The sequence below is a fragment of the Fundulus heteroclitus genome, chromosome 5, assembly GCF_011125445.2.
Source record: "Fundulus heteroclitus isolate FHET01 chromosome 5, MU-UCD_Fhet_4.1, whole genome shotgun sequence".
NCBI classification, from domain to species: Eukaryota; Metazoa; Chordata; class Actinopteri; order Cyprinodontiformes; family Fundulidae; genus Fundulus; species Fundulus heteroclitus.
The window spans coordinates 25,618,525-25,641,508 of NC_046365.1; the positions used below are offsets into that span (position 1 = coordinate 25,618,525).

Sequence of the window (22,984 nt, forward strand, 5' to 3'; positions counted from 1 at the left end):
GGGATAATTATTGAAAGTAGAGCATGTGTTGCAGATCACCATTTTGGGCTCAGATTGGTTCTAAAGCTGCGTTTGTACCTGGCGAGAACAATGCAGAAACCCAACAAATGGACCATAATTGTATGGTTATTAGTCTGTTATCACCGTATTTCACAAATTAAGGCTGAATCACATTGCCAAATTAAGTATCCTGGCGTTACAGCCTACCAAAACATGCAAGAAGCTGTGCAAAACAGTTCTTTTTCAGGGGTCTTAAGGTCTAGCCCTAGGTGCAAGCAATGTAATGTAAAGCATTGGAATGACCTGGAAATTTTAAAGAACACATTTCCAAGCATTAAAAAAACTGTGTGTATGCGTAGCACTCACAAAATATGAAGATATTTTTGTTGGTGTGTAGAGAAGGCTCAGGCTTGAACATGTGAGCGAGTGAAATACATTTAAAAGAACAACTTGTTTATTTACTAAACTATAAAATGTATTAATTATCAAGTATTAATTGTTTATTGATTAATTTGTAATACCACATGTCGCTTTGTTTAAGAGCATAAAACAAAGTATTTCTGCATGACACCACATATTTATTTACATATTTAATAATATGGCATACCACACAACTTTCTTTGTTAAATAGCATAAAACAAAGTATTTCAGTATGAAATCACATATTTATATGTTAAGATGCCATGTATTTGTCTGTAAAAAAAACATACATATATGAAATGTGTTGTTTAAACATCTTTCAGCATTAAAACATATTTTTATGTGTAACAGCATCCTGTATCATAACCACACATCTCTGCCATTTGTAACAAACTAACCCATGTGAAAATTAAGTGATTATTTACGGAGTTATGATTTATTTTAGTTGGGCAAACAGCTTCCTCAGTACAATTAAATGCACTGACATCGCTTGGGAGACCCATCCGACATGCGCTGAAACGTCACCTCCAATAGGCAGCGTCTACAGAGAAAAGGTCACTAGATTTGTTTCTAGTTGCTTTTTTTAAAAATACAAGTTGCTAGAAGAGTCTGAAAGTCCCCAAATACAGTGAGAGAGTTGCTAAGGTGGGCAACACTGGACTGCCGTCTCTAGTTTTCCTTCAGTTCCAAGAGCAGTGCAACACAGTAGCCACCAGTAGCTTCTTACACTAGCAGCTTAGCAGAGAGACAGAGAGGAGTCAGTGATGTTAGTTTTTCTAAATAAAGTAAATTTTAACATTTCATGTTATTTAAATTAATTTAAAACTCTGATTATGATTAGAATAAATGTGCAAATATACAGTAGCTATGCTATATTATGTGCTTTACATTGTTTTTAACATATTTTGTAATTCATTCTGAAGGTGTGGCGGTTTTAATTTTGATGTGGCGGGGACCACCATCAATTACATGTAGCAGAAACCCTGGTGTTCAAGGATTTTTCATATATTTTCAAAAACTATAAAAATCCGAAGCTAAATGAACAGTCAAAAAATGTTGAAGCCAATTCCGAGGCTTTTTGGACGTGTATAAATGACAAGCAAGGTATATGATGCTCATGGATGCTATCAAAAAAACTTGATTTTTCATAAGACATTTGCTGTAGAAGAACATGTTTTTAATGTCTTCATATGCTGTTAGAAAATGTATTGATTCATCCAGTAGTCCTACACTGATTGTCTATACCTGCTTATCCTTATGGGAATGTTTAATAGACAATGCAGGCAGTGCATACAGGGTTGCATACAGTCCAGGGTTGGTGTCATGGTTTTTGCCAAAGATTTAACCCACATGCAAAAAACACTTAGGAGTTTTTAAAAGGTTTATTGAAACGCTGTGAGTTGTCAGGACTTCAGAAATGGAAGCTCGGACCGAAGGGCAGCAGAGGCTCTAAAGAGTTAGGGATTGATGGAGAGGAATATTGTAGAAATGAAGGCTTGAATTCTTGCTGGGGTTGAAGTGGAGATCCGCCAGGGAGGTATGAGCAGGGGAGTGTTCCAGTCCTTCAAACAGATCTGGATCTTGAGAAGGGGAGCACGGTGGAGGGTGAGCAGGGCAGGAGGATTGAAAGTCCGGAGATTGCCAGCTGGGACTTGAAAACCGGGGAGTCTTCTGGAAGGTTTGCAGGTGGGTTCAGACGCTGAGAACTAAGCTGAAAAGTCATCATCATCTACACTATATCATCGTCGTCGTTGTCATCATGGTCATCGTCGTCATCATGTACACACTCTTAGATCAGTCATTATCATCTACACACTCTTGGATCAGTCATCTTTTGCATCACCGTCATCAAGTACACTACTGTGCCTGAATGCACAAAGAATCCTAAGACTAACCCCCAGATTCCACATCCTCCTTCCTTGCTCTGCTCCGTTCACGTCCAACCAACCGACTACATTATGTTAATTAATGAAAACGGTTCCATAATCTCCATGAGTACTCCGAACATCATCGATGGACACACTCTCCAATACTGTCATGATTCTTGGGGGTTTGTTGTTATTTCCTGGATCATGCTTTCCTTAGTTATTTCTTTTAAAAAGATAAAATCACTGTGGTGGAACTCCAATCTCATGTCATGTGGTTACATTTTGTTTCTTTAATCTACCTCTCTGATTAGATATGGGATGTAGTGGAGAAATATGACACAGGCTGCAAACCAGGTGGAGGGAAGGATGCCATGAATGTGTTCTATGATGCAGGACTGTTGTTTGTGAACAACAATGATGTAACACCGGACAGAACAGGTAAAACCTTCTCCTGTTTTCACTTGAGTAATGTCAAACTAGTCTTGTGTGTATTTGTGTTGCCCTGTGATGGACTTGCGACCTGTCCAGGGTGTATGCTGCCTCTCACCCAGTGATTGCTGGAGATAGGCAAAAGCCATCCCCATGTAATACCCGGGTATAAAAAATGTATGAGTGGATAATGTGAATACTTTATTCTCCAGCATTTTTAGCATCATGCTGGGGAATAAAGCTTTAGAGGGAGCATCAATGTGCTCAACAAAGAAGTTTTGTTCCTCCATCTCTCCTGCCCTTTACACTATGTTAGAGGTCATAAATTAGCACACAATGATAATCGCTACTTGAAGCTAAATTCATCCACAGTCACTTGCCTGCTGCTGGACTTTTTAAGTCTGGTCAGGTCTGGTCCAGTCCAAGTACAAGTACCTTTATCCATTTTTTTTACGCCAAGGAAATGTATTTTCAAATTAATATTTGCTAAATAAATGGTGGAATGTTTGTTTACGAGACCATTCTCTCTTGTCGTATTGTTACTGTCGTCTGACTTCTCCATATTTTTGAGTAACATTCTTTCTTGCGCATCTGTTGCATAAACTATGTCAACTATAATTATTCAACAAAACTCATTTTGAAAGGTAGCGTAAAGTAAAAAGAATACTCCTAATGCAGAATTTCACAGTAAAGTATTGTTGTGGATAGCTCAATGGCAGCCTGACAACATCTACTGTAGTCTACAATAACAATTTTAAGTTACTAATATATATTTTAATTTGGGTATAAGTTGGGTATTTAAACTTTGATGTTGATTCATTTATGGCTACCTTGAAATAACTTCACTGACCATACTGACAACTCATTTGAAATGTTGTTTCCCGTTTTGCTTTTTATGACTCAATGTTAGTAGATTGACCAAAAATTACTTGGTTAACAGCGTGAGCTTCACTATCACCATTTTAGCATCTTTGCTGTTGGGGGTTAGATCATCCTGATGTACATTTGCGGATGGGCAAAGCAATGTTACAGTTCCCATCCAGTCAATTTTCAATTGCTAACATTTTGAAAAATGTCTTTTTGACAAGTTGAAGAAAATCCATGGATTTTTTTTTTTTTGACAAAGTTTTGACACAACTCTGGCTGGATGTTTGATCCCTCATATTGGCAATGGTGGAATTAATTTAAATTGATCAAGTTCAAGACAACAACTTGGCTTTTAAGTGTGGCAAATTTGAATCAGGTTATGGGCCACTCTGTCATGTTACGCACGTATTTGGCCAACATGCAGAATACACTTGGGAAGACTGAGAGCAGTTAAAGATGTTTATTTAACAAGTGCAGGACTGGCAAGACAAAAGGCAGAGTCACAACGGATCTGAGCCCAAAGAGGGACGGGGCCAGGATACGTTCAGTCTGGGGAGAAAGGAAAGGAGTTAGACAGGTTCACGGTGAGGGAGTGACGTGACTAAAGAACCGAGAGCTTACCACAGAGCACGGAAACCGGACCGGGGGGAGTGGAGCGGAGGAGAGAACTCAGCGCTGCCTTGGGACAGCTGGAGGAACCAGGTGAATAAAGCCCAGCTTGGTACGACCAAGGGACACGGGGATAAACCCAGAGAGAAATCCAGGACAGGATGAGCCTGTAGGCTCGTCTTGAGAACGCCAGAGCACGTAGGAACCCTTGGAGCGGGATTCGAAGCACGAGAAAACCTGGGAGAACAGAAGACACGAGTTACTGAAAAGCACGAGACTGTCGAAAAACAGTGGCCACTGAGGCATACCACTGAGGTGAACACTCTGGGATCCTCCAGCCGTCTGAGCGCTGTTCTTATGCTCCCGCACTGACTCGCAGAACGAGTCGTATGTCTGTGCGCCCCGCCCACCAGTCAACTGCAGTCACCTGTGGAGAGAGCAGATGGTACAGCGCCAGCAAAAAACTGCACGTCGCTTCCTGCTGAGTTCTGACACACTCCAGAAACTTAATTTTTGGCTGCTTTATCCATTCCAGTTTGTATAAATCCTATGTATGTCCTTTTGAAACACTCAAGCGGGTAAAAGTTGTAAATACCCGAGCTAGATTAACACGTTCACAAGAAATTCTATTCTATTTTTATGGGAAGAGACTTTCAGGCACAACAAAATTTTGTCCAAGCCAATACGGCTTCTTGAACAAATAAGCCGTATTGATCAGATAAGTTACAAATTTAGTTATTGGACCGTGACAAAAATATTTTTGTATGTTTGCAGTTGTCAGGATGTGTTGTTCAAGCCTAAGAACTTAGTTGTGTATTATGGTATTATTCTGGGGTCTGTTTTAATACTAGTGGCACATGTAGATTTTACAAAATGGGGAAAATATAAATGGGGAAAAAACTGAGCCTCACCTTTTGGGGGAACATTTTAAGTGAAGAAGTAATTAAATCATAACTTGATAAGGCTTTTAGCAAGAGAACATCTTGATCTGCTGGGTGCTCTCTACCATGTTGGTCCAACACTGTGCTGTTCTGATGGTGGTATTTTAGGGCAGGGAGGGGCTAAGCCCTGAATGGCAGCTGTTCACATGCACGTACATGTACATGCACGGTCCTGCCCAGCTATGTAATGAAACTGGAGAACAACACAGATCTGCGGTGAGACATCATCCCATAGTCCATCTGAAATATTCTTTCCTTTAGTTCTTCACATCATTATTTTTTAGTTATTTTTATCTAAAATAAAAAATGTTGCTTATAGCTCCTTTAAATTTCTGGAATGGCTCTGACGTCCTGCCTGCTCAGTAAGCTGAATTCTTGTGTTTTTCTGGGTTCACAAATACACAAGAATCCATCCTGTCCCACTTCCACCTCAATCATCGGAGAAGGAACCCAGCACAAGTGGGCCAATCACAGTATTATTGTTTTAACATCATGTTGATGTTGCAAAAATGGCTAAAATCACTTAACGATATGATAACATCAGTGTCACTATCCATCTAAATAGTGCCTTGAGTAGCATAACGTGTTGTGGATTCCCACGGCACCTGCTTCTTACGACATTTTCATTTGATACCGTGATTGGAAAAAACCCAACCGTTTGGTAAACTGACAGTGTTACATATTATCAATTTGGTTTGCAAGGTTACGTCGGTGACAGGATCCCAAATGTCAATGACCTCTACCAATTCTGCCAAGGGGAATAGTCAGATATTTAGCCAGTATTTGTCAGAGGTTTGTTAATCGATAAAAAGAGAGTGTGGTTTATATGAAACTTGCAAAGAGGCTTTTAGCCAAATTATATTATGTTATAATGTATTTGAATTGGTTTATTTAAAAGAAACTGCATGATAAATTTAAGTTTGTGCATCAATCTCCTGTTTTTTTAATTAGATCAAAGTTCTAAAAATACTGCTCATTTCTAAAAGAGGAAATGTACTGGAATGCATTATTTGAAGTGTTTAAAGTTCTCTGATCAGAAATAAGTGAGCATTTTCTGTGGACACGCACACAAACAACACACACACACACACATGTATATATATATATATATATATATATATATATATATATATATATATATATAAGCAAAAGGCTAGAAATCTGTCAAGCAATGGATTGTAATTAGCCCGGGGTTGGTGTTCCATGTTTTATAGAAGAGGATAAATAACTCAACAATTTAAACCAAGGTCTAATATGTCAGTTTAAGCATCATACAAGAAGACAACAATTGGATGCGTACTCAATATCTCACCCATTCTTTATATTGCTTCTATAAGCCTAAATCCAGTATTTCTTAATTTTAAAGGAAATTTCTTTAATCCCTTGCTGTGTACTCTATACTTTTAGGAATTTGATTATAAAATTGTGTTTTGGTGTTTTTTATCTCTAGATTTAATGTGTCCTGCCCCCACCAGGAGGAAGCGAGCAAGCACTGTCATGGAAGTCAGAACCAGCTTGAGTAAAAATATATATTTTTCTAAGCAGTCTGTACCTGCATATATTTTAAAGTGAGGTTGACTAAGAACTATTTTATGTTTATCCACTATTTTATATACCTTTAGAATTTGGGCGCACCTGAATTTTTTCTTTTTTTCTAATGATGCATGACAATGGTGCTAATGTGTGCATCACAAACTATTAATGTTTCTCTTATGTAGATTACATTTTGCCATGATTTTGTATAATAATAAAGTAACATTATATGTGAAGTTTATTTAATTTGCATGGCGCAGAAATGTTTGACATGTCTAATATCTGTGGCTGAGTGTCTTAACTGGAGATCAGGTCATAAGACGCATGCAAGTGTTTAAAAAAAAAAGTAGCAACAAGGGAGCATTTTACAAGCACTCGGTGTGTGGACACTGTGATGTGTACCGTTTGGAAGTGCCACCAGAGTTTTCACATTTTCTTCATCACTGCTGTTTGATATCAAGACTGGTATTTGCTGTCACTTGGATTTATGAGATTTCTTTTGTATGGCAATGAAGCCATATGTGAGAATTGCATGTATTATCTTTTGCTGTGTGAGAGGTTAAGTCTGATATTATGACAGTTTGCAGTCTGTCAGTTTAAAAAGGGACAATTAGATTTTTTTTTAATAGATTTCAAATATTTGCAATTTGTCAGTCAATTTATGTGGGAGGTCTGTAATAAAGGCGGAACTGTAATCTTTGTTTACTTATTCCTCCTTATTTTATGCCTTTGCTTTTTTCTCCTTCCTTTTCAGTAAGTCAATATACAGACAAATTACCAAAAGATTGCTGTTTGGATGGTATGAAGGAATCTCCTGTATCATACAGCTGTAAGAGGCGTGTTCAGTACATTGTGGATGGTCCATCATGCGAGCAGGCCTTCCTGCATTGCTGTGAAGAGATGCAAAAGCAGAGAGATGACATGAAGGTGGAAGTCCTACACCTAGCTCGCAGTAAGATATTACCACAAAAATGAGTGGTACTTGCGCAATTGATTCTTAGTGTGATTATAAATAATATATTCTAAAAAAAAATGGCAGCTCTTTTTAATTTCTTCCCAAGGCGAGATAGATGATGGTTACACTGACCGAAATGATATAATGACTCGTACCAATTTCCCTGAAAGTTGGCTTTGGAATGATATCCAACTGAGTGGGTGCCCTACCAATGACCCCAACTGGTAAGAACAACAACACATTAAATGTCTCGCTACAGTTACGTTTTATCTCACCAAAATCATATTTTCGTTTTCTTGCAGTAAAACGGTGACTTTGATAACTAAAACATATCCATTTCCGGACACAATCACAACCTGGCAGTTGACTGGCATCAGTCTGTCAAGAACTCATGGTACGGCTGGGTGGTTTGCACAGCCTGCTTTTGTCATTTGTTTCTATGCAATCCTTTAAGTTTTAACCTTCTGATTTATGAAATGATCACTTAAACCTCTCTGATGATTATATTGACAAAAATGGGACAACTGCACGTGTGTCTATTGCACACCTGAATCATGTAAAATAGAAAGTAGTTTATTAAAGATTTATTATTATTATTATTATTATTATTATTATTATTGTTGTTGTTGTTGTTAATGTTATTATTCTTCTTATTATCATTGTCTTTTGCTTCATTAAAGGTCTCTGTGTGGCCAAACCATTAGAGGCCATAGTCTGGAAGCCATTCTTTGTTGACCTCAGGCTGCCCTACTCCGCTGTTCAAGGAGAGCAGCTGGAAATTAAGGCAATTCTTCACAACTACAACGACGACGCCATAACTGTGAGTTTGAGCTGTTCCTTTTTAAAATGCATGTGTCAAATGTAGTGTGAAGGAGTTTAAATGGTATGTATTCCAATATTCAGATTATGGCAATTCACTTGTATCCTGATACTCAGTGATCCAATTCTAAACCATTGTGGAGGTTTTTGCATTTTTCGTTCTTTGTCTCCACTTTGCTTTAAATATTTGACTGTTAGTCTTTTTGTCTTCCTAACTCTCCATCTCAATCTGCTTTAAAGGTCCGCATTGAATTTAAAGAGGAAGACCATGTCTGCAGTGCAGCTTACAAAAAAAAGTGGTTTCAAGATGATGATGTCCAGGTTGGAGCCCAAACTACGAGATCTGTACCATTTATCATTATTCCCATGAAGCACGGATCTTTTCCCATTGAGATCAAAGCATCTGTTAAAAATTCTTACCTCTCAGATGGAATTAAGAAGATGTTGCGTGTGGTGGTAAGAGAGACAAATGCAATGGTTTGCTCTATGCTGTTATTGTGCTGAAACAACCTACCTGCAAAGTAACAGTTGTTTGAACTCTGTTTTATATCTCTGACGAATACAATATCTGTATTCTTCCTCAATTAAAACCTTCATAGGCAATACATTTTCAGTTTTCTAAGATGAGTGAAAATTAGGGTTGGGAATTGATAAGATTTTCACGATTCCGATTCCCTTTTCGATTCTGTGAAACGATTCGATTCCTTATCGATTCTCTTTTCGATTCCAATTTGGGGAAAAAAGGAGAACAAACAGTTTGATGATGAGCATCAACTTTGTTTACTTAACTATCACACGACCTTACAAACTAACAAGGTCAAGATGTCCACAGCAAATGTGCAACTGGAGTAACATTTATCTTTGTTTAAATAAAAAAAGGAATATAAGAACAAACTTAAATACAGTAGATGAGTTGTTTAGAGTACAAGACAATGTTAGTTTGTTGTGACAGTTGCTTATTAAACTCTCTTTAAATAACCTCCGTCATCTAAATCTAACGGAGAAGGCATCTGTTTAATGAAAAAGCATTACTGTACAATTTCAGGAAATAAACTCATCTCCCCCTGATTTGAATAAACGAGTGTCACCTTTCTCTCGCTCCCTGAACTGCGGAGCAACTTCGTAGCATGTTTCGTTACATCCATTGCAATAGCTAGAATCATGTAAGAATTTCAGCTACCAGTAGTTCTAATTAAACATGCTACCAATAAAGGGCTGGATTAACGAGAAAGGCACACTCCCTTAATAACCCCAAAGAGAGGTAGGAAATTGGTTTGTTTCCAGAAATGGCATATGATTTACTAGGCACCACATTAAGCACAGCCAGTGATGTAAAACTAGCTATTTACCACTAGAGTTGCCTTCCATGCTGGTCGTAACTTTAGCTTCTGTCCGGTAAGAATCAGAAACACGGCATTCGTTAAAATGTATGCCATGTTGTGTGCGCCAGTGTTTCTGCTTGTTGGATGTATTTCCTCCAGCGGATGTAACTGTCACTTTGCAATGATTGCAAAGCACCTTGTTGCCAACTTTCTCTTCTTTAAAATTAAGCCAAACATTCCCCGACGGGGCGCCATTTTTTTTGTTTTGCTGTGTGCGTAACTTGCGTAAAAAAACGTTGTGCTACCGTTGTGCTGCTCAGAGCACGATGGAATCGAAAAGAGAATCGTTAAACGAGCTGCCAAACGGTGCCATGGAATTGGAACACACGGAACCGATTCTGAAAAGGAACTGGTTAAACATACTGTATACTTGGAAAGCCATTCTCATAAGTTCTGCATAGGGCAGCTCGTTCTTTGTGGAAGTTGCGGAGAGGGTCCACTCCCCTCATTCTGTGGGATTAGTTTTTCAAGTTTTCACTTGACTTCATTTAAACCTTAAATTGGACAAAACTGGTTAAAAGCAAAATTTGAGACAACATTTGAAGATAACTCCACCCTGATTAGCCAATGTACCAAATTCAGCAACATCCTTCAAAGACTGTATGTATGTGTCTTCTGATTTGTTTTCTCAATGTAACAACACATCGGTGAAGTTCAGGTAATACAAACAAACAAAAATGGAATAAATGGAATCTTCGCCTCAGTAAAATTGAAAAAAAAAATTAAGTTCTGGTGTGGGATAAACAAGTACAACCTCACATTTATCCACAGTAAAATTAGCAAAAAATAACAGGTGAAGATGTTTAAAATGTAGTTACACGGCATTTCAAAGTAGGTTTCCCCTGTTGAGCCTCTGACAATTATTTTGGTGTAGTCTTTACTAGAGCAGGTATGACTGTGATAGTAAACGCCATAGTAAGACTTAAAGAGTTGTCTGAGGCCTTTAAAGTAAGGTTATAGCAGCTTATTTCTTTAAAGATGTCTTATAAGGATTTTAAATAGCCATGCCACTGAATTTTCAAAACAACTAGCAACATGCTGGATTCTGGTTGTTCATGTAGGTATCTGAAGTCACCAAACTCCTAACTGAACTCCAACATGTTCAGCTTGGACACGCTGCTTGAAGGAAATGATAGACTAGCCGTAAAAATATCCCACCAAGGACTAGCTGAAAATTAAGAAAAGGAAAGTCATTGGCCCAGTCAAAGGCTAGATTTTGATCTCGTTAAAATACTGTGGGGTGATTCGAAACTGAACTGAAATGAGAGACGCTATACAAGTTTGCCCCTAAACCCCTCAAATATTTCACAGCTGATGTCAGAAACTGGTACACGGCAAAACCAGGTGTCTAATTATGTTGTTTCAATCAAAGAGAGCCAGTTAAGTCTTTATGGGGTATGGCATAACATTTTTCTCATCCATTTTGTTGAAAGCTTTTCTTTAAAGCGTAAAACAATAATGATGTTTTGGGGTATACCTGCAATTAAATCATTTAAAGAAATAATAAAACAGACATCAATTTGTTATGATTTTTTTCAAAGTACTGAATATTTGGTCTGATATTGTTTCCCCTCTTAACTTTATGTTTGTCTATCTGTGTAATGACTGACCTATTCAAATTCACATTCCTCTGCAAAAAAATTACAATAAACGTTTATGAAGGCAGTGTTGGTTAATGATATCTTTGCCAGCTTTGTCTCAAAATATTCCCCAACTTGAGAAATTTTAGATGATGATGAATTTTAAAACAGATTTCTTCTGATAAACTTTGGCTAGGCCTAAATCTTTATTTTATCTTTGTGTCTTGGTTACACCAGAAACCCAGATTTGTAATTAAATTAACACAAGGTTTTTCCTTCTTGGTTTCTTTTTCTAGCCTCAAGGTGTGCTGGTGACAGAATCAACAAAAGTAACACTATATCCTGCTAGAAAAGGTACACTAAGAGCACCACAATATACTAAATGTAATGTTTAGTTTTCTATTTGTGAACCTTTTATCTTGACGTCTCATCTCATAGGCGGCAGACAAGTGGAACTTATTAACAGTAACGTTTCCATGGCCGATCTGGTTCCTAGCACACCTATGAACACCCTAATATCTTTGACAGGTGAGAGAAAGTAGTACATACAAGAACTACTTATATTGGATTCAATTGTATCCATATATTCTTGCAGCAGTAAATATTCTCTCCTAAAATTGTGACAGCTTTTCTTGTGATATGGCGAGAACAAATTCCACACAAAGTCCCCTGATTGGGCAGGATTTGAACCCAGGACCTTCTTGCTTTGAGGGCACAACTGCAAACACTGCCAACAAACCAACAGACCAGAAAATCAATTTTATATAAGATAAATGTAATTAGATTTTTATACATAAAATTACAAGTAAATGCTCACTCATATTATTAATTTATTGAACAGAAAGGATTCACATCAACCCTTCAATGAGCGAGCAAGGACAACCAACACTAGATTAATATTTGCTTTTTGTTTCCATTTACCAATGTTTTTAATTGTTAACATTTTCCTAAATTTCATTCCAACTGTTTTTTTTACTTGCTTTTATTCTGGTTTTATTTACTTATGTCTTATTCATGTAAAGCACTTTGCATTGTCCTTGTATTGAAATGTGCTATACAAATAAATTGGACTTGCCTAAATGGTCGCACACTATGCACCAGAACGTAAACGTAACGTGTGCAATTCAAATATTTTGATTGGACGATCAGAGCTTGGGACCACAGGATTTGTGCCCTAAAGTTATCTACTGAGAGCGTGTTGGGCATGTGCCCTGTGATTTCAGATGTTTATCATAAACAAACGTTGGTGGGCGGGCCCCAATAGCAGTTCTCGCCTCCCTCAAAAGGGGTTTAGCCTACTGAACTTGTCTCTATTTTGGCAGACTTAGATATAAAGACACGAATGTTTATAACAGAATGTTATTGATAACGGAATTTGTATTTTTTTTTTTACAATATTGCTCTATAAAGAACGATTCTGTTCCACTGATTATTGCGAACATGGAGCTCCACAGCGCCATCCTGTGGGGCCTGGACCCACTGGCCCCAAATGCAGAGACGCCACGGCACAGATAGCTGGAGATGCATGTGTCCGTTTGCCAATGACAAAATTCTGGTAAAAACCTTTTTACTTTGTAAACACAGGAATCGGGCAGATGAATTCGTTGTTGGATAATGCCATTAGTGGGGAGTCTATGGGTACTCTAATCAACGAGCCTCATGGTTGTGGAGAGCAGAACATGGCCGCCATGACCCTGCCTGTAATTGCTGCTATTTATTTGGACAAAACCAACCAATGGGAAGCTGTGGGCTTTGATAAGCGCAACAAAGCTATACAACACATTCAAACTGGTAAGTTTTATAACACCCTCTTTAGGCCCAGATACAAAAGGAAATTGTTGAACATATTGAACAGATTAGAAATATTTAATATGCGCCGTAAATTTCCTCAGATTTCAGTTTCATGTGATAGGTAACTGTTAATAAAATGTTTTTGTTGACTTTTTTGCAGGTTACGGAACGCAACTTACATATCATAAACCTGATGGATCTTTTGCTATTTTTCCAAACTATAAAAGCACCACCTGGTGAGATACACACTTGATGCCACATTTTAACCCCTTAGTGTTCACGGGGAAATCGCTGTCCTTGCAGAAAGTATTTCTGACTTCTAAGCATTGTGGTTTTTGCTGTAGGCTTCTATTTTAAAGACTGTGGTCTCAAAATGGTTGTCACCAACTTGGTGTTTGTGGGCACCAAGTAGCCCCTGAGAACCACACGTTGCGCCCACAAGCACAATCCACCAGTGAGCTGCATCTTAAACATAATTTTTTCACATTACTCTTCTTGTTTAATCACACTTGCATTTATATAGATTTAAAAATTAAAATATCTATAACAAAGCCCAAAAAAATTATTTATTGAACATAAAGTTAAGGTGAACTCTGACTCTTCTAGTTCAAAGAACAGTACTGATAGTCCTTCATATGACACAACCCCAATGAAGCAGCCCTCGGTCTCAAAAAGTTTGGGGACCCCTGGCTTGGCCTGACTCTTGCCAGACGGATGTCGCTCCGCCTAGCTTCACTCACATCCATCTGGGACATCTCCAATTGAGAGTGATTTCTCCAACCAATTTTATTGTCTAGCCAATCAGGACGCAGAACAGGAGTTTCATAGATGTGACGTAGTGGAGAAGCGACCGTGACGTGAGATTGTTTTGATTTAGACAGCAATGGCGGCTTGCATGGAGGAAGCAAGCATTAACATTGATGCCACTATTTCTTCCGTGTTGTCCAATCTACCTAATATTGTTTCATTAAAAGAACATCAGAGAACGGCTCTGAAGGCTTTTGTTGGTGGAAACAATGTTTTCGCCCTTCTCCCGACCGGATTTGGTCGGTTAGCGCGAACCATGTTAGGAGGCCTTTAGTCCTCGATGCGGTCGGCCCGGGATCGACTCCGACCCGCTGTGTTTTTCCGCCTGTCTTGCCCCCTCTTACAGTCAGCTCACTGTCAATAAAACGCATGCCACTAGAGCCGCAAACACATAAAAGGTATACTATGCAACCGGGTTGATTTCCCAGTGAGGCTTCCCCCGGAGGGCGAAAGTAAAAGTGCACTGTCGTAAAGATGCTCAGCTGTTCTGGTTTCTCCGTCAAGCCAAGCGCGGTTGTTTTGAGCTTAGCAGACAGGCGAAAGCAACGAAAAGTCGAAAAAACGGCAGTACAAACAATGACTAACAGTGAAAGTATGAACATGCACACAGAGAGAGAGAAACCATTTCAATGTTACTTACAATCGCATCAGCAGAAACGCGAGGTCCGCGTCAGCCTTGCAGCCTTCTTTTTCTTTTAGCTCTCGCCATTCGGAAAAAGCTTGCCAGATGTTCACCCGTGTACGACTCCTCTCTCTGTCCAGAGCCCTTTTCCTCTTTCTTGCCTCCCTCCCTCCTCCTTTTCATTCATGTTGCTCGGGCTAGTCAGTGCAGACATTAATTCTGAGGAATGCAGGTTGTAGCCATTAAACTTATTTTCACATGGATGTATCACTTCTGAGGCTGGATATTTAAATTTAAAGGTTTAAATATCCAGTAGCAAATCAGTACCCTGCACCTAGCAAAGGTCTGTGCGTAAAAGCCAATTTTCTGTGTTAGACGTTTATTCTTCCATTACTGTATTTCGATCATGGGGACAGTCAATCTGTGCATAGAAAAGGATTCCTCTGGAAATTTATTTTCATTCAAGCCTGCACTGATGTCACTATGTAGAAGTAAAAAGGAGTTACCAGCCTTTTGAATTCAGGATCATGTTTTAAATACTTTTGAAATTTTCATTAGTTTTTATTTTGATTTAGTTTTGACTTGTGATTTTTAATTCTATTTTAGTTTTGATAGTTTTTAGTATTTGTTTGCTAGTTTAGTTTAGTTTTTTTATTTTGAAAATGCATAGTTTCAGTTTAGTTTTTATTAGTTTCACTTATAGATTTAGACTTTTATGTAATGTGACTTACATACCAGGGGAATGACTGAAAAAAATAATTAGAAAAAGTTGTGTGTAACAAAATCCTAAAAGAAATCAGAGATTTTGAGTAATGCATTATGATAAAGACACACAAATGAAAACTCAGTAAATTTTCTCTTAAAATTCAAATCGTTTTAATTAGTTTTGTAAACTCTTATTACAGTTTCAGTTAGTTTCCGTTGTTGTTTTTTTTATCATTGCAAGGTCTTGTTTTCATTTTTATTTCAGTTAACTAAAATGTTTTGTCTTACTTCTAGTTTTTGTAATTATAACCTTGGTCTGGATCTCCATTTTAGCAAAGTTTTGAAGAACGCCTGATCATATTCACAGAAAAAGATCCAGAAGAGTATTTTATGCTATGTCATAGAAAAGACTTGTCTCTTTTGGATCCTCTTTTTTAGCCAGCACTTCCTTGCTTCAGTCTGCAGCTGCAAAACAAAGGAGAAAAAGCAAAACAAGGAAAAAGCGTAATTTGTGTGTGTTCCAACTTCATTAACTAAAAACTGGTTACCAGTATATCAGATTAGACTGCTCATTTAAAAAAAAATTAAGTGTTGCTATTACAAACACACCAAATATCTACTCCAAAAGGTTCAAAATGCACATCTAATTGATTTTGGATTTGCTTTTTAGGCCTTTTGGTATTTTAGGGGTGACAGTTGAAAATTATTTTTAAAATAAGTTGATTTACAAGAAGATAATTTTTCTCTGCTGTCCTCTTCTCACCTCTCTACTGGGAAGGCTGACTGCCTATGTTGCCAAGGTGTTTTCCATGGCAACAAGTCATGCTCGCATTGATTCCAGTGTGATCTGTGGCGCCATCAAGTTTCTGATTATTCACACACAGCGACCTGATGGCGTATTTGTGGAAATTGGAGAAGTTTGGGATAAAAATATGATAGTGAGTAAAACTAATACAAATAATAGATCTTAAATAGTGTACAAAACAGAAAACAGAAAAGTTTTGTATCCAATATTGTACAGGGGGATGTGGGCGGTGTAGATTCAGATGCCTCCATGACTGCTTTCTGCCTAATTGCCATGAGGGAGTCAAGTGGAATATGTTCTTCCAGTATTTCTGTGAGTAACCCATCTATACATAAAATTGTCAGATTTCTCATACTGTTTGTACGACATCATTTATTTTATCATAAATTAAAATGATTCATCACATTATAGCTCAGTAATACACTGTTTTTAACTTTCTATACTCAATGCTTTGGCACGGTTTTGAATTGTCATTGACATAACAACAATTTAAAACAGGTGAGTCACATACCTCAACAATGTTTTAAGTTAAGAGACTCTTAAAGTGTACACATTTAGATTGCTGGGTTTTTGGAAAAGAAAAATGGACCATGATAAAACCTGCTTGCAGTTACTTATGTCAAATATTGTTCATAGTAGTGGCAGATATACATTTAAGATAACTTGAATTTAGTCAGGAAGTTTGCGTCTGATATGAAATTATATAATTTTTGATTATTTATAACCTCAATAATCAATGGAAAAAAGATTTATGAGCATGATAACAAGCAAACCCCTTTTATAATTGCTGACTAGCTTTTTGGATGTCTACACTGACATTTTGACAATCTCTTTTGGTGTTGAGCCCCAAAAAACTTTTTTGGGGGTTGGAAGGTCTCCTTGCCATCAACCTAATCTTTAGTTTCCTCAACAGATTATTCAAGGTGGGATTATGGCAGGGCCAATCTAAAGCATTAATATTATGTTTGGTCAGAGGAGACTTGTTGGTAAAATAAAGTTACTTTAACTTTAAGCCATTCAGGGGTAGGGATAAGTTTGGGTTTAATTGTAGAGGGAATCTGATTAAAGATAAAGTACAGCTGTCCAAGTCAGATTTTCTAAATGTCCATCCTTACAAGAGAGGTTCCAGCGATTATAATGTGATCTTTTTGCCATTGTTCCTCTTATCAGGGAAGACATTATCTATAAATAGATAAATTGTGAGAACACAGGGACATTACAAACAGTGGCCATTTCTGCAAAGTGACAAAGAAAAACCCTGAAAAAAACTACTTAGACATGTTTGTGGGCTACTTGTGACAACAACCTTCAGTAATCTCCGTATGTCTAGACAAAGTTGTCGAGTTTTAAGTCCTTCTGGAGTTTTAGTAGGTAGCTTCAATAAAGTTTATACTTGTTTGTTCAAAGATATACATGCTCTTGCAGCCAATTTATCACAACTCTTTTATTTCATCCACATTTTTCCTCTTAAGAGATTTGTTTTTGTTGTTGTTTTTTGCCAAATTGTGGGTTTTTTTCCACATCAATTGTGGAAAAATGTCTGTAGTAACCCTACATATTAGCATGGGTGTTTATGATTTGAGATCCACTGTATGTAGAAATACTAAATATAGAAAACGCTGCAGATGGTGTGCTACAAACACAAATTATATTTTTAAAGTAAGTATTCTTAACTTGGAACTAGTTCTTGCAAGGTGTAAACTGGTACATTATTCAACCTTTTATCTCTTTTTAATGACTTATTGTAAATTATTTTTTCATATGACCTGTCTTTGCTTTTTAAAAAGAGCCTTCCAAACAGCATTAGAAAAGCAGAAACGTACCTGGAACAACGACTGGGGAGCCTCACCAACCCTTATGCTGTGGCGCTGACATCATACGCCCTGGCAATGAATAAAAAACTGAACCGAGAGATTCTCTTCAAGTTTGCTGCCCCAGGTGTTCTTTCATAATATTTCATATCAAAACCTCACAATGCAACGTGTTTAAAAATACAGACATACATAAAATTTTCAAGAAGCTCATCACACACAAGGTGTAGTAATAGTGTGTTTAATGTCTTTCACAGATCGATCCCACTGGCCGGTTCCAAGGGGAATTATTATTGCACGGGAGGCCACTGCGTATGCTCTTCTTGCACTTGTTAAGGACGGGGTGAGTGTCGTGGCAAATAACAGAATAACACAAAATGTCAAGTCAATTTTGTGCACAAACTATTATTAACTTATGAGTGTTATGGCAAGGATGCCTACGGTCAGAAATTACCAGAATTTAAACATAAGTCCTTCCCAGCAAGAGTCCCTCCCCTTAAACAGACCAAGGTGCAGAAGTTTCTCAATTATTTACTCACAAAGACTGACAATGCATCCAAAAACCATTTAATAATTTTGCTTGTAGCAGCCTTTGACTTGTGTTATATATGCTTCAAATTTTGGATTAATAACACTCGCATCTAAAGAGGGGTGCGATGAAAATCCAATATAACCCAATTGCCTATTTAAAATTTGAGTCTAAGTGAGCCACAGAGCCATAGAGCCACTTGTGTCTGTGTAACTGCAGGTTGCATACCCCTGAAAACTGGGATCATGTCTCAACACAGCTGAAGCTAAAAGTAAAAAACATTAATATTAAAATTAGTATTAAAATAAAAATGTAAAGGTAAAAAAAAATGGGCCCAAGGGACCAACCAGTTACAATTTCTGTTCCAGCACTTATCATCATAAGAACTGGATTCAGTTATATGTCTTCTGTACAGGGGACATAACAGGGGCCCTGACCAGTTCTACAGGGGTACTGGCCCCTGTTGGCCCCTGTCTAGAACTGCCCATGAATAGACTTTAGTTAAATATTGGATTATTGTCTGAAATCTCTAATTTTTTCAGATCAGATTGAAATTGTACTCATAAAATATGTCCACTTACGCCATTTATTACCATGTCCTGTGATGTATTGTTTTTTGTACATGTGATTTATTTATGGGCATATCCCATACAGCACAGATACATTGTTTATCAATGTTCTGTTTGCTGCCTCATGCTTTAAGGCCCTAAATATTAAATGGTTTGATTATGCGTTGTAATTAGTGGATAGTGTCAAGATTTGTCCTGATAACCCGAACACTACCACACACAGAGAGCTTCGTTTTATGAGTTTTTATTGATCAAGATCAGTTGTGGAGGAAGGAAACCAGAGTCTGTTACCAGGAAGGAACAGGTGAATGATGAATGCAGGAGCTGGAGGACTGGAGAGGGAGCTGGAGAGCCAGAGATAGCTGTAGAGCTGCGGATGCTGCGCTGCTGAGACAGGAAGCCTTCAGAGCTGGCGAGAGTTCGTAGTACGCCTGGGCAGCAGTAATCCAGCTGGGCAGCAGAGAGAGTTCTAGAGACACAGGGGCTGCATTAAATCCAGCAGGGCAGCAGAGAGAGCTTACTTGGAGCACATGGATAGCAGGAGATCCAGCAGTGCAGCAGCGAGCTTTCTTGGCTGACAGACGTGGTGTGAGTGGAGACTGAAGATGAACCGGCGACGAGGAGCAAACTAAGGGAGGCTTTTGTAGGGAGACTGGCAGGTGGAGTAAGTTCTAACTGATTAGTGCCTAACAGGTGTGACTGATTGCTGAGGGAGTGGATGGTGAGCTGAGTGAGAGGAGGAGGTACAAGAAAATAACAGAGAAAACAGCCAGGCCAAAACTAAACCATGACAAATAGACAATCTAAACTTAACTTTGCTGGGCACAGAGGTGGCACAGGGGTGGCAGATGCGACCCATATACGAAGGCCTTAGTCTTCATTGTGGCTGACCTGAATTTGACTCTGATCTTTGGACCGTTGCTGCATGTCTTACCCCTCTCTCTCAGCCCCCCCTTTCTGTCAGCCAACTTTCAATAAAATGGCCAATACTACCACAATAATGACTAAGTGAAAAAAATGAATGAATTTTCCTAGTCCCAAAGCACCTTACATTTTTTTTTCTTGCATGCTTTTGTCAAAGGCCATTGAAGAAGCGAAACCTATTGTGCGATGGCTCAGCCAACAGCAGAAGGAGAATGGAGGCTATGGATCAACTCAGGTAATACAAAACTGTACATATATAAACAAAGTTATGTCTATAATATATTTTTTGTGATTTAAAATTGTGATTGTTTAATCTGTTCTTTTTTATTTACTCTGAATTATATCTTCTTCCCTAGGCTACCATAATGGTGTACCAGGCAGTGGCAGAGTATGCCTCCAATGTGAGAGAACCCCCATTTGATCTTAATGTGGACATTGCAATACAAGGCAGGTCACTGATCGACAAAATAAACTTCAACAATGAAAATCACTACACCACTAGAACATCTAAGGTAAGAACACATATAAACAAGTGCTGACAGTGCATACACTTTTTTTCTGATAAACTACAGAAAGGGATATTTATGCATTTTGCATTTTCACCTTAATAGGGTAACCATTGGGGTTTTTTGTTCCCCTGCTGTTTGCAGGGGGTGCTGTTGTCACATCTAGAAGGCCTGTTTTTTTCTGGACAAAATAAAAGCAGTACCATCAGTTTTCCACCGACCCAGTTTCCCAGGTGCTCCAAAAGAATAGAATGATCACAGTGTTGAATACTGCATGTAGGTCCAATATTACCACAGTCTTCCACAATCTGCATTTATATGGATGTCATTGAACACCTTGACAAGGGCAGTCTCTGCACTGTGGTGAGCATGGAAAATCAGCTGTTTTTCTGACTCCTCCTGAAAAAACCCTCAAAGTGCACAAATTATGTAATCTCACAGCCCCAAAAGGACTATGTGGGGGGTCATGGCTGAGTGGTTAGAGCAGTGCGCTTGCAGTCAGAGAAGGTTGTAAGTACCCGGTTTGATCCCCGGTCTCGGCACTCTGGGTCCCTGAGTAAGACCCTTACCCCAGACTGCTCCCTGGGCGCTGCACATGGCAGCCCACTGCTCCCCAAGGGTGATGGGTTAAAAGCAGGGAACAAATTTCGTTTCAATGTATATTTCAATGACAATAAAGGTGATATTACTATTATTACTAACAACTGTTAATGGAAAGAATATTATGTTATTTGGTATCTTTTTATTATGAATAGGTCATTTCATTACATATCAGATATCTTACGTTAACCTCTTTCAGGTTTTTTTTTTAGAGTCTATGCTTAATGTTTTAAATGCAAACAATATCTGTATTAATAAAGAATGCCACTATTAAAATCTGATATCAGGTGAACTTTGGTTTGCAAAGGCTGTCTGTTAAAAAACTTTCATCCCTCTTTACTGCTCTGCCACTTCAGGGGTTATGAAAGGGTCAGTGAAACAGCGCCCTCTAAGGTTAGAATCGGATAGATAGGAGAAAATGGTTTAACAAACAAATGTGTTTTCCTTTATAGTAGCAGCAGTTTTTCCTTTTCTTCAGTCTGATGTGCTTCATCAAAGGATGTTGATTGAAGATTGGCACACACAATCTTTCCATTGTAGCATAAGTGAATCTGTGATCGACCTCATGGTCTTTTGTAGACAGCCAAGGACGCGCATTTAGCTGGATTACTTACACCTGGCTTGATTTAGTCGAGTTTCCTGAGCCTGGATTGGGCTTTGTGAAACAGATAAAATCAAGACGCATTGATCACGCTAGTTCAAGCCTGGCTTTAGCGCTTATCCAGCATTTCCAAATTCGGCTTTTATGAAATAGGCCTCTGGTTTGAATGATAGAAAGGCAATAGTGGGTCCAAAACACATTAAAACCAAGGTATTGAGAATACCACCACTGAACACATCCAACCTTGCAAATGCACGGCAGCAGCAATACAATACATTAGGTTTTCCTGCCCTACATGGCAAAAGTTACCGGGACATGCTGGTCATTCTAAGTTCTGTAGACAAATTAACTTTTAAAGGGGACTTTATGAATTTCTATGCTGCTAGCTAACTCTGGTTGCATACAAAGGTTTTCTGATTAAATTATGCCGCTCCCTCAGCTTATAATATTTTTCTATGTTTTACACTTTGTTTTTGCTCTATTTGTTAGTAAACAAAGGGCTTTTGTATATATTTGTGTATATTTAACATAAGACCATATAACCAGAAGTACGATATTGTGCACAATGATTTAATAAGAAGCAGCAATGGAGCCCGCAGACATATGATGTTTCAATGACATTATAATGAATAAATACACTCATAAATATATGTTCATACTCAGTGAAAGCTAAATGCCAGTAGATCAGGTTTACACTGTAAATTGGTTGCTACAATTTCACGCAACTCATGAATGACATATTTTCTTGGAATTGCTTCACTATGCTACTTCCAATATGGAGGCGATGTTGACATGTGATTCAGCGCTCAACGGGGCATCTGCATGCATGTCTGTGATGGAGCTGAGCAACTCAGCAGCCCAAAGTGAGGGTGAAAAGACAGGTTAAGTAAACCTAGCCTTGCAGATTGGGTTGGTCTTAGACCACGCCGAGCTGCAAATAATTGTAGGATGGTTTACTGGCTCGTACAGTAGCTGCGTCAGTTGTCACCATCTTGCTTTCTGATCATTCCACAGCACTGCTGGCAGATTGCAAAGTTTATTTAAGGCACAAGTAAACACTAAGGGGATGAACACTTGCTGTATATTGTTTTATTTTAAGGTTAATATATTGTTTCTTATGTTTTCTTTTTATGGTAAAAATATGTGACTAGGCCCCTTTAATGTACTGTTCAATGCCATTTTTAGAGTGCAAGCAAGTTTACCACTTACCACTTAACATAATCCAGGCATTTCTTGCAGTGTTAAGTTGTCCAATTACTTTTAGGCCTAAAATGAGAACATTTAGAGAAATAATATAATATTAATTACTAA

General features: G+C 38.2%; 1 protein-coding gene and 1 long non-coding RNA gene across 2 annotated transcripts in view; one reads left to right on the forward strand and one right to left on the reverse strand.

The window, feature by feature from the left end:
- Nucleotides 1-22,984, forward strand: part of LOC105918827 (complement C3) — a 52,248-nt gene that overhangs the window by 17,715 nt on the left and 11,549 nt on the right. The window contains 17 exon segments of the mRNA XM_036137297.1: nt 2,600-2,726; nt 6,585-6,653; nt 7,422-7,619; nt 7,729-7,846; nt 7,925-8,016; nt 8,303-8,442; nt 8,682-8,897; nt 11,700-11,757; nt 11,842-11,931; nt 12,988-13,194; nt 13,355-13,430; nt 16,107-16,266; nt 16,350-16,445; nt 17,921-18,071; nt 18,202-18,287; nt 20,124-20,201; nt 20,323-20,478. Coding sequence (XP_035993190.1) covers nt 2,600-2,726; nt 6,585-6,653; nt 7,422-7,619; nt 7,729-7,846; nt 7,925-8,016; nt 8,303-8,442; nt 8,682-8,897; nt 11,700-11,757; nt 11,842-11,931; nt 12,988-13,194; nt 13,355-13,430; nt 16,107-16,266; nt 16,350-16,445; nt 17,921-18,071; nt 18,202-18,287; nt 20,124-20,201; nt 20,323-20,478 — 2,118 coding nt within the window.
- On the reverse strand, nt 4,067-4,818 carry LOC118563185. The gene is made up of 3 exons (XR_004931083.1): nt 4,502-4,818; nt 4,206-4,430; nt 4,067-4,133 (listed from the first exon to the last, which is right to left on the reverse strand). It is a non-coding gene; the product is annotated as an uncharacterized LOC118563185 (long non-coding RNA).